The sequence below is a fragment of the Camelus ferus genome, chromosome 9 (assembly GCF_009834535.1).
Source record: "Camelus ferus isolate YT-003-E chromosome 9, BCGSAC_Cfer_1.0, whole genome shotgun sequence".
Taxonomy (NCBI): domain Eukaryota; kingdom Metazoa; phylum Chordata; class Mammalia; order Artiodactyla; family Camelidae; genus Camelus; species Camelus ferus.
Window position 1 is genome coordinate 51,770,822 of NC_045704.1, and position 14,069 is coordinate 51,784,890.

General features: G+C 40.9%; 1 protein-coding gene across 1 annotated transcript; it reads left to right on the top strand.

The window, feature by feature from the left end:
• The first annotated feature begins 4,580 nt into the window (after positions 1-4,580).
• Positions 4,581-12,991, top strand: CLEC3A (C-type lectin domain family 3 member A). Its single transcript, XM_006178226.3, has 3 exons — positions 4,581-4,753; positions 9,428-9,511; positions 11,345-12,991. The coding sequence occupies exons 1-3, from the start codon at positions 4,639-4,641 to the stop codon at positions 11,734-11,736; spliced, it is 591 nt and encodes a 196-aa protein (XP_006178288.1). The 5' UTR covers positions 4,581-4,638; the 3' UTR covers positions 11,737-12,991.
• The last annotated feature ends 1,078 nt before the right edge of the window (positions 12,992-14,069 follow it).

The following is a 14,069-nucleotide window of genomic DNA, read 5'->3' on the forward strand; positions in this document are numbered from 1 at the left end:
TGTGTGGAATCAACACAGCAGTTAACCCAGGTGGTCATGGGATGTGTTGTAAACAGCAATTTATTAAAGAAAATAAAATCCTGGGGACAGTTTTAAAATCCTCACCAAACACTTTTTGAAGAAAAGCGATATTTTTATAGCTCCCCTTCCCTGGCTATAAATGTGGGCTTCTTCTTAAATAGACTTGTCAGAAGCCCAGGGTCAGCCCAGGAGACAAGCTGGTGACATCATCCTTGCTCCACAAAAAAAGGAATTGTTTAGCTTCCAAGAAAACCCAGAGAGGCGTGCCTTCCCCAAGGGTGAGGTGGGGAAAGTGTTAACTGTCTCTGTCCCCACCCCTCCCTGTTATCTTTGACATATGTGTAGTTCTTGCTGTTGTTTCTTCTTTGTTTGTATTTAGATCACTGCTATTTCCTTTCCTGCCTTTCCTGTTGAGGTTTTGGGGTTGGTGGGGGTCACCCAAAGGGGTAGGCTGATGTTAATCAGCATTTGGGACAGGAACAAAAATCCTTACCTCGAGACTATTTTCAGATGCAACTCTACCCCCCGACTCCCATCCGTCCTCTCCTAGCCAGTCACACAGACATTGAGTTTCCACGGTTTTTCCCTGAAGGAGGATGACCTGGATTCACTCCAGGAGGAAAGAAAAGTTCCCATCCCTGTCTGGCCTCAGGGCCAAGCACTGACAAAAAAATCAGAGCTTCCGTAGGGCTGAGAAAAATCTCTTAGTGGGACTCCAAGCATCATTAATTAATATTCTTCTATGAGTTGAGATGCTGTTTTCTGGCCAAGTGCCTTGTTGCTAGAGCCTCAGAGCAGAGGTGGGAAGGGAGGGAAGTAAAACAAAACTGCTCACCCCACAAGAATAAGTATTTATTGAGCAAATACTATGTGCCAGGTGCTGTACTACATGAACAGCTGAGCTCATCAAACCCAGCCCCTGCCCTCGGGGAGCTTACAGCCTAGCCGGAGAGACTGACATCCAGCAAGTAAATCAATGAAGTGAATACATTTTAAAACAAGTACAAAATTGTGACAAAGGCTATAAAGGAAGCAGAGTATTTTGATGGAGAAAACAGAATAAGACCTTCCCAGATTATGCAGTCAGAGAAGACACGTCTGAGAATGTGCTCTTTGAGTTCCGACCTGGAGGGTAAGAAGGAACTTAGCCATACACTAAGTGGCCCTAACTTGGGCACACACCAGGAGGTCTTGGGAAAGGGGTGGGGTGTGGGGACATGGAGGAAAGCCTGTGGAAAGGCACAGGTTGGGGGGGGGGAACTGAAGATGAGTCAAAGCTGACAAAAGATCTCCATGACTGGAGACAGTCGCCAGCAAGAACCAGGTAAGGTCTCACCAGGTAGGAGGACCTTGGAAGCCATGATAAGAAGTCTGGGCTTCGTTTGAAGTACCCCGGAAAGATTTGACGTGTTTTAAGTAGGAAGGTGACTACCGCAGCAGTGATGTGTAGATTGTTCGTTTGAATTGGGCTCCTGCCCTCAGGGAGGAGATGGGTTAGGATGGGAGCTCTTGGTGACTTAGGATGGGATGATGGCAGGAGAGAGGACAAATAGATGGGGAGGTAGAAACCACAGCATCCTCTGTTGACGAGGTTGTGGAGAGGGGTGTTGAGGGCAAAGGTGGGTGCTGAGGGCTCAGATGACCCCCAGGTTTTGGGTCTGACCCTGTGAGTGGAGGATGGAGACATGAACTGTGATGGGGAAGACTCAGGAGGAACAGGGCGTCTTAAAATTCATGGGATCTTAATAGGGGAAGAATCCAGCACTGCATTTAAGCCATCACAAGCTTGAGCTGTCTCTGAAACATCCAAGTGGAAGCATCACATGGGCACCTGGAACTGTGAGTCTGAAGGAGGAGGTACAAGTTGGGAGGTAAAGGTGGGAGAGTCCCAGACAGAGAATGTGAAGCTTTGAGAAGGAATAAGACCATCTAAAGAGAGAACAGGAGATTAGAGCAGCCAGGAGGGAGTCCTAAGGAGTACCAAGCAGTAGAGGTGTCAAGAAGGTGAATATTCAAATATTTAACTGGAACAAAAACTGTGGGCCTCAGTGAAGCTACTCTGTGTGCTACTGTCATGGTGGATAGTGACATTATACACGTATTTCCCCAAACCCACAGAGCTATATAACACAAAACGGGAAACATAATGTAAACTATAGACTTCAGTTAACAGTAATATATCAATATCCATTCACCAGTTATAACAAATACACCACACACATGCAAGATGTTAGTAATAAGAGAAACTGGGGGCAGGGGTGGCAGGGTGGAGGAGAGGAGGTATATGGGAACTTAATACTCTTGGCTCAATTTTTCTGTAAATCTAAAACATATAAAATTAAAGTCTATTAATTTCAAAAGAAGAAAGCATGGGCTTTAGGATCTGGCTAAAAGAAAAAAAAATTTAAAAAATGTCAGAGGCTTTCCTGGAAAGGGCAAAGAACTTAAAACAATAGAGATTAATTTTGGAGAAAAGACACCATGTTCTCAGAAGCCTGGTTTGAACGCAGCACAGATCAAGATCTAAGAAGAATCAAGAGCTTTTCACTACTCCTCTGTAACTTGAAATCTCTTCTCAGGGTAAAGGATTTGAGAAGCTGGTAGAAAGTTTATGGGATCAATCATAAGATAATTGTAAAACACTGATCCTTTTCCCTTTGCAAATCAAAGCACATTTCATAGTGCAGGTCAAGGGAGAGATCTTCTGGGGTCAGTAAGAGTAGGATTTTAAATTCTACTCTCACTCTTGGGATCTGAGTGACAATGAATAAAACCAATTAATTTTTCTAAAGTTCAGTTTCAATCACCTATAAAGTGGAGAAAATGCTTATCCCACAGGCTTGCTGTGAAGACTAAAAATATCTGGCACTGCTATTATAATTAATGGTAAGGATATTACAGATATTATTACTATCATCATCATCATCATTATTATTAAGCACTGGACAGTGTGCTAAGTGCTTAGAGCCATTATATCATTTAATCTTTCCAACAGTGCCGTAAAGTAAGCATTCCTATTTCCATTAATAAGATGAGAAAAGATTCAGACAGGTTCAGTGACTTGCCCAAGATCACACAGCCGTTAAACAGGTGAAAGTAGGATGTGAACCCAGCTCAGTTTGCTTCCATACGCTCTAAGATGCCTACATACAGATTGCTTACATCTGAACAAGGAATTTACATTATAGGTAAAATCTTTATTTTTTTATTTCACACTTACATTGCAAAATTAGATTTGATTTTCCTATATAAGTGGTCTTACTCTGATGTCTATATGTGGGTAGGCTACAAAGTGGCTTTAGCAGGAAGGAAATGAAGATGGATCAGAATGTGGTTCTCCTCACTAAGATTAAGAAGGAATCCACCACCCTTTGATTCTTCCTGTGTTGTTTCAAAAAAAAAGGGGCTTTGGTCCTTCAGACTTTCCAAAATCTGCAAACCCTGCCCTCCATCTGCACATGGTCATCCAGATAGCCATGTGGATGGAGTCAGTCCATAGAGACCTTTCCTTTACAGGTCTAACTCACTCCATCTCTGACATACCCATGGAATTCCCTTGCTTTTGACACAAAAGCCTACTTGTTTCTCAGTGCTTTCCCTTAAAGCCCGTTGTTAAGGTTAGAATGATTATACCAAGTTGGAGGGGAGGGTATAGCTTAGAGGTAGAGCAAATGCTTAGTATGCATGAGTTCCTGGGTTCAACCCCCAGTACTTCTGTCAAATAAAATAATAATAACAACAACAACAATAATAATAGTAAACCTAATTACCTCCCGCCAAGATTATAATTATTCATTATATTTCTCTGTTATTTCTATATTTCCTTTAAGAGTGATTTTTAAGTGTTTGGGATAATTTCAAAGGAAAAAGGTGTAGGTTGGGGGAGATCTGCAAGATAATGATAGTTGATATTTTACATTAATTCTTATGGAAAAAATTCACCATCTCTGTTTTCTTTTCATTCTAAGTTCTGTTCTCCCAAGAATCTAATTCTTGCTGAATCCACAAAACCCTAATAGGAGGCCTTATACTGTATTATGGACCCTCCTCTCCGACCATCTAATTACCCTCTGTGAGTAAGCCATCCCCAAGCTCCCCTTGAGCTGTGCAGATGCATGAGTGTATGTAGACACAAAGGTACTGTTCTGGCATCTTACACACACACAGTAACTTTCCAGATTTGTGTGCGTGCCATTGAATACATTTTCCAGCACATTAAGTTCACTTCAGATGTCTAAACCGAAGACTTAAATATTGGGGTCTTCACAGAGAGAACCCAAGCTTCCTGGACTTTAAATTAAAGAAAAAAAGAAAAAAGAAAAGAAAAGAAAGGCGAAACACTTAGTCCTTAAATATGCCCTGAAAAGGCAAGTCAAGTAGGAAATGCAGCAACAACTTTTTTTAAGTCTAAATGAGACACGAGAACAGGGGCCCCCTTATGCTGTAGCCAGCAGAGGCATTCAAACATTTCGTCAGCAGGATTCCAGCCAACCTTCACTGAGCACTTTTATAAAGCCGGCCCCAGGCATTTTAGAGCAAGATGTGGCTGTGAAGTCTACTCGTCCCTTAGGACATCAGAGGAGCTGGCAGAGTGGCTGTCAGACTTACCCAAGAGCCATGGCAAAGAGTGGACTTGTAATTTACATCCTGGTTATCACCTTACTCCTGGACCAGACCACCAGTCACACGTCCAAGTTCAAAGCCAGGAAGCACAGCAAACGCCGAGTGAAAGGTAACGGGGCTTCTCAGTCCAGCTAAATTCTCGGCTTGCTCAATGTGGGGAGGGGCTGGACAATGTTCATTTCCAAACTCCTCCAAGAGACTGTTTCTGACAGTGCCATGACTTCCTGGGGACAAGGCATTTCCAGGGGACTGAGTGGCCTTTTAATTCTCTGGGACAGTTTGATATTTAAACGAACCATATGCTAGGGCTTTGTTTCTGTAGAACAAGAGAGGCTCTTGCAAAAAAAAAAAAATTCTGTACTGTATATCCTTTGTTGGGTGAGCTTAGACATGACAATGGTTTTCAGAGGGTGATAACCTGGATATGCTATCTGGTATTAGGAATAAGGGATTAGGTAGAACAGATTGATTAAGTACACCATTTCACTCACAGATATTGTATAACTGCTCAAATATATTTGTAAGATAAGTATAATCTTACTAAATGTGCAAGAGAGGGCAGAGCTATTGGTAATGTGACTTCTGTTTCATCATTGGTTACTATGGAGGCATATTTTCATATCCCTGACTATATAGGACAGTCTAAACTATATAGTTAAGCCTTTTCACATCACAGAGAAGTTGAACCTCTCTCTCACTTAAAAATATTTCGACAGACAAAGTCATATGGCACTTGAAGACATTTTCATGCAAAACTGAATCTCCAAGCAATCACCAAATTTGGGGTGGCTTGAATTGGGTTAAGAGATTTTTTTTTTTTAAATCTTGCAAAGAACAAAGATGACAGCGATGTATTTGCAATATACTGAAACCAAATCAAAAGGGGAAAGCATCAAGAAAGACATGGGGCGATGTTTTATCCCATCCTGAGTCATTTTCATATCAGGGTATTTCAAGCTAAAATATGAAGACACTATTTCCTTATCCATTTCACTTCATTAGTAACAAAACACACACAAAATACCAACAAAATTAAAGTCTTGATTTAACACAACACCAATGGGTCTTTTCTTGCTGTGTCGTGCTTTTAAGACAATCAAGGGCCCTTTTGCAGGAACATTGATTTATACACTCCAGGTACAGTGCAAGCTTTCTTAAGCAGAATCTTTTTTCCTTATAAAATATTACACTTCCCTGTTACCTCTTTTAATGAAAGGTTAAGATATTTCTCATGAATGATGAGGTATATTATGGAAGACAAGGGCAGGGGAAGGAGGTAGAGAGAAGATACTGGACGATGTGGCAAATTTTTGTTGGCAGCATTTCTTCACCATGGAGGGTGGGGTGGGGAAGTGGTGACCACCCAGTAGGGATGTAGGGAGGGGTATGAGTATGTGAATGTGTGTCTGTGGGCTGTGCGGATGTCTCTGAAGTAACTGCAGTTCAGGTCATCACGGCTTCCCCTCCAACACACACACAAGCACACATGCGTGCTTTTGTTCATTTTTTATTTGACTGAGTACATTACACATCTTAAATATCATCCTCCCAAAGTAGTGTGGCTAATTTTTGCCATGAGGTCCAAGAAAGTAGATTCTATAGTAAGTGAAACCATTAGCCTAAACTTGCTAAACACTTCTTTCCCCCCATCCACTAAAAAAATATTATAAGTACCTGGAAATAATGCCAAGGTTGATGAAATCAAAATTGAAAGCCATTTTTCTCTCCCTCAGTCCTTTCTACAGAACTACCCACTATTCACGGTTAGGAGGCAATATTCCCAGAGTTTTCTTCAGTGCCCAGTGAAAAATGGATATTTTTAACAAAATGAGAGTTAGCTATTCAAAGTATTTGGCAGACAAATTAATTTATTTTATCTATTCAATCTTGGATAATTATCAATATTAAGGTATACCTCAGCCCTTTTAACAGCTGCATAATATTCCATTATGTGGATAGGTCATGATTTACTTAATCTGTTCTCTCTTGGTGAACTTTTGTGCTCATCAAATCCATCCCTTTTTGGGGCGAGGGTATATAGCTCAGTGTAGAGGGTGTGCTTAGCATGCACGAGGTCTTGGGTTCAGTCCCTGGTACCTCTAGTAAAATAAATAAATAAAATAAATAAACCTAATTACCTACCTCCTCCCCAATTTTAAAAACAAAACAAAACAATTTTTTAAAATCCATCCTTTTTTGACCCAATGCCTCAGGCAACTGCTTGTACACAGATCCTGATCTCCATGCTAGAAAGTTGTGATAATATACTTTCAGAAGTAAAATCACAGGTTCATCACCCTTTGCAATTATTTCTCAAGATGGTAGCATCAACCACGGTCTCATGTCCAGTGTATGAGAACACTCATTCACACCTTGAATACCTAACATCATATCATCAGTTTAGGCCCTGCTAGCCTAACAAAAAGAAAAAAAAAAAAAAAAGAAAGATCTCTCAATTTGCATCTCTTTGATTGCTACTAAGGCTGAAGTATTTTTCATATGTTTATGGGGCATTTCTTCTGGGAATTATTTTTGCATTCCTATCCTGTACCTACTTTTGGAGAACACCAATAATAAAATGAAAGGACACATTTTAAAAAAAATCAGAATGGCAATTGAGCGATTTAACTCCAAAACAAGTTTTCCTTGGTATTCAAATTATGTTGAGTAACGCCAATGATGTTGCAGTGATGAATAAAATATAATTTTTATAGTGAAATAGTTGTTGCCTGTATTCATTGTGGACAAAAGACATCCACATTTCTCACAAAGGATAGAAGCAGAAGCCAAGCCACCTGGATAATGACTTCCATAATGATCTCCCAGGAGCCTAATAGTAATTCATGTGTCTTCGTGTTAATTACAATGTTTACACCTTCCCTGTGGAGGCCACTAATTTAAATAGAATGGAGCAGGAAGCCAGAGCAGGAGCAGGAGGGACTGGGGATGATATTTGCATAGTTCACAACTTATAACTTGGAAGAAAACTTCAGCAGTCTTTGCAAGTCTGGCCCCCAGCAGCTGACAGTTTTGCCTCCTGAATGTACCCTTATATTTATTCTGGATTGAATGGTCCCATTAAGGAAACCCTTGGGTTATTGTACTTCTGAGCAGAGTTATTGGATGCTTTGAGAATTGATGGGCTGCAGAAAGTGAAGCAGAGATGGGATCGACCCCAGATACCCCAGAAGGCATTTCTTAACCCAAATGTGGAAACACCTGGCTTGCAAAGCATGTGTTTAAAAGGACAGTGAGTCTGCATGTTTGGATTTGGGACTGTCCTGAAAAACCCAGGACAGAACGCAGATTCTCTATATGGCATCCCCACACAGAGGCAGCTGGGAACTGCTATATCAGGCTTTAAGGATCTTAGCTGTTAGAGGCCATGTACTAGGGACCAAACAGGTAAAAGCAGTCACTGTGCAGAAACAGATGGGAGGGGTGGAAAGAGACAGACTTGAAGTCAGTCAGGTTCAAATCCCAACTCTACACCTTGCCAGCTGGGTGGCCTTCTATAGGTTAATTCAGTTTTCTCTGCCTCTCTTTCTTCTTTTGTGAAAGGGTTGTGTCTATTTCATAGTGATACTGAAAGAATTGAGTTCCTGGCTCACAGCATATGGTGGCTTTAAATATTTTTTTAATGTTTATTAATTTTTATTATAATTCCTGCCTTTGAAGAGCTCACAAGCTGTCAGTTTCTAAGACAGTCCCCATCAGGTACAGAATTTTCATTTAGTCAAGTTTGCTAATTTCCTACTACTTACTTATAGCCATGGTTGGTAAAGGACAGCCATGAAGATTAGCCTCATCCAGGGACATTCAGGACTAAATAAATTGCTAATCCCTGATATAGAAGTATTTTTACATGGCCCTTTATCACTGCCTTTCCCTGCTTCTCCCTGAAAATCACTTAACCCTGTTAGGAGCCACCATAGTCGGACATCAGTTGAGTGGGGATATTTAGCGACAGGGGACTTGGGGACCCAAATATGTCTGGCTGTGAGTTCTACCACTTACCTGCCAAGTCATTCAGCTCATTGAGCTCATTCTCATTCATTCAATGGACATCTCATTTTCCATCATCCATAACTATATTTTGAAGAATACATGAAAATAACATAAAAGTATTTTGTATCCCATAAAGTGTTTATTCATCCAACAAATAGTATGAGACTCATTATGGGCCAAGCATCCTGGTAAACTTCAGGAGGACTGTGAACAATATGAGAGAAGAAATTAAGTAAGTAAAGTGATTACAGACAGGAGAAAGTGTGCGGAAAAAAAAAAAAATCAAAGGTTCAAAGAAAGCACTCAGCCAGAGGGAGGCTAATGTAGACAGGATGATCAGAAAAGTCTTCTCAGAAGAGGAGATGCTTACACTTGATAAGGAGATGGACAAGGGCTGGAGTAAGTGTTCCAGGCAGAAAGAACACAAAGTAAGGATGCTGAGATGAGACAGCTCATTCTAGGATGCTTTGGAAAGTCAGAAAGTCTGAAGTCTAGTAACAGAGGGAGAGTCCCACAGGATGGGTCTACGGAGAGAGACAGGAGCCCCATCTCACAGAAGGACCTTCCAGTACCCCTACCAAGCCCTTAAGATTCTTCCCAGCCAATTTAATTTCACGCATTATTTTTCATGTACACTGGGCTCAATTGCATCAAGATCATCCTCACCTTAGATTCTGGATTCCAAAGCTTTATCTTATTTTGATTTCTTTGTATCTTACGTTAATTATGTGCTTTTCATTCTTCCTCCCCACCCCCTGCCCTAAAACATCCTCAGAAAACGATGGAGACCTGAAGACTCAAGTAGAAAAGCTCTGGAGAGAGGTCAATGTCCTGAAGGAAATTCAAGCCCTGCAGACAGGTGAGACCCCACCTCATTGATCCTCGTCTCAAAAAAGATGGGAAAAGAAGTTATGATTGGCCAGCCATTCAGACCAATTGAAAGCACCTGTTGAGTTCCAGGTGAAATTTTTAAAAAAGAGATATTGACAAACCAGAGATGTGTCCCGGAGAAAGGATGCAAAAGCTGGGGAGAAAATTGTTTTGGGGAAATCAGCCTGATTTTTCACTCCCTTCTCTTATAAATGGGTGGTATAGAAACAAAAACAGGCATTTCATTGCGACATTTTAAAAAATCTGTTCATAATTCTTTAATGGGCCATGAAACAAAATTGAAGCAAGTATTAACTGGCTAAAATAATCAGCATTCATTAGATGTTTACTAAGCATCCAAGGGGAGATCTGGTGAGGGTGAACTAAACACAGGGTCCCAGGACTCACTCCAGCCACAATGAGCATCAGACGCACTCAGAATAACTGTGGTTAGGACCACAGCTTGTCAACAGAGGGCAGCATCTAGAATTCCTTTTTTGTAGAGCAGAGCTCTGAGCTCCCTATGCAGCTGTACACACTGCAGTCTGGGAGGCCTTGGCTCCCAGGGGTGGGAAAGGAGAGCTGCACTGGGTTCAGGAATAGCTCTGGATTGCAAGGCTCAAACCCTCAGGAACCAAACCTTTCACAGCAGAGCTTTGAGGGTCCACAAGAGACCTGGCCAATTGCAAGAGTCACCACCTACAGGGAAGACTGAAATTATGGCTTTTCCATCAAGTATTTATAACTCCCAGGCTAAACGTATGTTACCCATCCTAGGTCATTTTTACCATAAGCACTGTTGCCTAGTAACACTGGTGACAGGTCCCTTTATCAGGTTTCCAGGGGAACAGAAATAGAAAGTTAAAAGAAAGTCGGGGGTGTGGGTATAGGTCAGTGGCAGAGCACATGCTTAGTATTCATGAGGTCCAGGGTTCAACCCCCATGACCTCCATTAAAAAATAATAATAATAATAAAGGAAGGTCAAATGAATTTGCAGAAGGGCAAAGAGTTTTGTTAACTCTTTATCCACAGTTCAGAACTATAATAATACCTTATAAACATTAACATACTAATCCTCCAACAACTTATGATATAGGTGTCATTGTGATTCTCCTCATTTGACAGGTGAGGAAACTGAGGCACGGTGAAATTAAGTAACTTGTCCAAGGCTGACACCCAAGCCCAGGCACTATGGCCCTGGAGCATGACTCTCCAATGCTATATTTCAAAAGTATCTGAATGTTTGGTTTATGCTAGAGAACCTATATAATCTTACCAGGGCTCAGTTACCTGCATAGAAAAGCCACTGTCCCTACATTAGCAAACTCAGACTTTTTCATTTTTTTTTTTAATAATGATTGTGTACCGTCCAGCTCCAAAAGTCCCAAGGAAATTCATCACATAATGGAGCTACACAAACTAGCAAGCATGTGTCTATCTAAGCAATAAGAGTCTACAGACCATGCTGTAAGGGTGGGACAGACCTGGGTTTCTGTACTTGTGCTTTTATATCCTATCTGTGTTACTTTTTGATATGCTAAGTTGTTATAAGTAACAACTTCTTTAAGCTTCATTATCTTGTTGTGTAAAGATAGGGGTCATAAAACCCCACTTCATGGGATGGCTGTGATTATTTTATGAGTTTATTCACATAAAGTACTTGGCACAGTGTCTGACTCATACAACATCTTTGATACCATATTAACACATTGTCATTGTACGTCATTCATTCCACAACTATTTATTGCTACTTGCCAGGTCCAGCCCTAGATTATTACACTCAAAGAACATCTTACTATGTCACATTTCCCATCTTTACAGTCTGTCTCCGAGGCACAAAAGTTCACAAGAAGTGCTACCTTGCTTCAGAAGGCTTGAAGCACTTCCACGAAGCTAATGAAGACTGCATTTCCAAGGGAGGGACCCTGGTTATCCCCAGAAGCTCTGATGAAATCAACGCCCTCCGAGACTATGGTAAAAGGAGCCTGCCGGGTGTCAATGACTTTTGGCTAGGCATCAACGACATGGTCACAGAAGGCAAGTTTGTTGACGTCAATGGAATTGCCATCTCCTTCCTCAACTGGGACAGTGCACAGCCTAACGGTGGCAAGCGGGAAAATTGTGCCCTCTTCTCCCAGTCGGCTCAGGGCAAATGGAGTGATGAGGTCTGTCGTAGCAGCAAGAGGTACATATGTGAGTTCATCATCCCTTAATTGACCCTCCTCGGATACATCTTCCAGACAAGATCAGTCATGACTTATAGGCTGATGTTTCCCAAGAATGAGTCAAAATTATCACATGAGAGGCTGTGTCCATAGGAACACAAGAGTCAGCCAATGTTGCTACCACTTTTTATTGTGATTTTGCCCCACGCCATGGGGTATGAGGGATCAGATAATAAGGATCCAGCCATGTGCACACTGTTAAAGCAGCTTCTGCAAAACAGGCTATCAGACGTTTCTCGTTCCTAGTCCCTCTCATTTGTATGGACCAAGTGCGTTTTAAAAGTACGATGGCCAAATGCAAGCTTAGGCGACCTGGAAGATTTTTCCCTTAAAAGTTTAGTATATATTTGACTGCTGAGAATTCTCTAAACCAGAGATTCTAGGTGCTATATATATAATCCAGAAACCTTTCAGTCTGATGCTCAATCTGTTCCATCCTAGGGATAGTATCTTATTAGTCCATCAGCCTTTCTTTGAGAAGCAGCATCCCCTGGTGGGACTTGCATCTTCTCCACCTAAGACATGACTGTCTCAGACAGGTTCTGATTAAACTCTGTTTTCTTCAAACCCACCCCATCCCCATCTCCCTGGCATATACACATCTCCTTTTTGGAAGTTCCCAGTTAAGATCTGAAAGGAAAGATAAAGCAGTAATTTGGTCAATTTTCACTCCCAGCATTATGTTACAATTTCCGACTTGAATGGGTACCCCTAAGGCAGAACAGAGCCGCAGATTGTATGGAAAAGAAATAACAACAAGAACAAAAAGTCTGCTTTCCCCTGCTTTAGCATTTTTATCCCCCTTTATGAAATCAAGGGTGGACACTACATATGTTAATTTTCTTTTTAAAAAACATACTTTACATACATATCTATTAACTATCTTATATTTAATTCTATTAGGAACTACCTGTATTTGGAGGTTGAAAATTGGATTTAAATAACATTATTTTGGAGTCACACATCTGTGCTATTTTTCATTCTGCAGAATGCTGTTCCCATTAAATTGTTCACCTAGATTGTGTAGAATAATGTCACGGCTTACCATGAAATTACAAATTTAAGACTTCGGGGAAATGGGCTTTTTAAAGGCAAACAATTCTAAGTATATTCTGTGCTTTAAATAAATGTCTTTTTCCCCTCTTCCTTAAATGTTGAATGTGTTTTGGGAACAAAATCCTTCTCTATACACTCTAATTACATGTGCTTGGAATTAAGTTTTAGTTCTTTATGTTGCACAATAATAAAGCCTGAATTCTGATCAATATGGATGTATGTGGGTATTGATTACAGTTATTCAAATTATGTTGGCAAAATTCAGGGGGAAATACCCTGAATTTGATCAAATTGGTGAGTTAGATGTATAGTTTTACTTGACAATAAAGAGTAAAGTCTGAGTGGAGGAGGAGAACTTTAAAAAAAAATTATACCTGCAATTGTTTTTGGTCAACTCTGGCCAACTCCCTAGTCCAACACAACCACCGTCTCTTTAAAGATCATGACAATAATGAATTTTGTAGACATTAATGAATAGAGCATTCTCATCATATTCCAGATATGTGCTCAGTTTTACATAATTCTCATTTATCTTCAGAACAACCCAGGGAATTAGACTCTAGAATTATTTCATTTCACAGAAAAATAAACTGAAGAAGAGAGATGCGGTAACTCACCCTAAATCACGTGCCAGGAAGCAGTGGAGTTGTGACCAGAATGCCACAAGCTGATGCAGATCCTACACCCTTAGCAACTCTGGAGGACCTGAGACAAGGTCAAGCCTGCACAAGTAGGCATGGGAATTGGACTGCAATCCATTCTCCCGGTTCCCTCATCGGGGGTAACAACTTGGGCAAAAAGCTGACCTTGATGAGGCATTCAGTCTGAGGCTCCTTTAAAGGGCTGAATGAAGACAATTGTGGTTCACACACAAGTCAGGGTCACAGTCTGGGTCCCTCTGAGACGGGGTTAGATAAGATCATCCTCCCCTGAATGCCCCAATGAGAAAGCTCAGGAAAAGAAGCTTAATTCAAAGAAACTAATGAAGGTTAGAGAGGTGAAATCAAAATGAATTAACAAGACAGAGGGCAAATGGATGGGAGGCAGAGCCAGAATAGAAGGAGTAGATTAAGAGATTATTTAGTTTGCCCAGGGCCAGATTCATAACCCTGATTTTAAAATTTAGCTAATGTATCAGCTAAAAGCCCCACCCACAAGATTCACTAACCCAGACTCCCCTTTGGTCTATTTTGCCTCTTGGGCACTATATAGCAAAAAAAATGGTCTTCGGGCACCATTGATAAATAAATAGTAGCTCTTTTCTT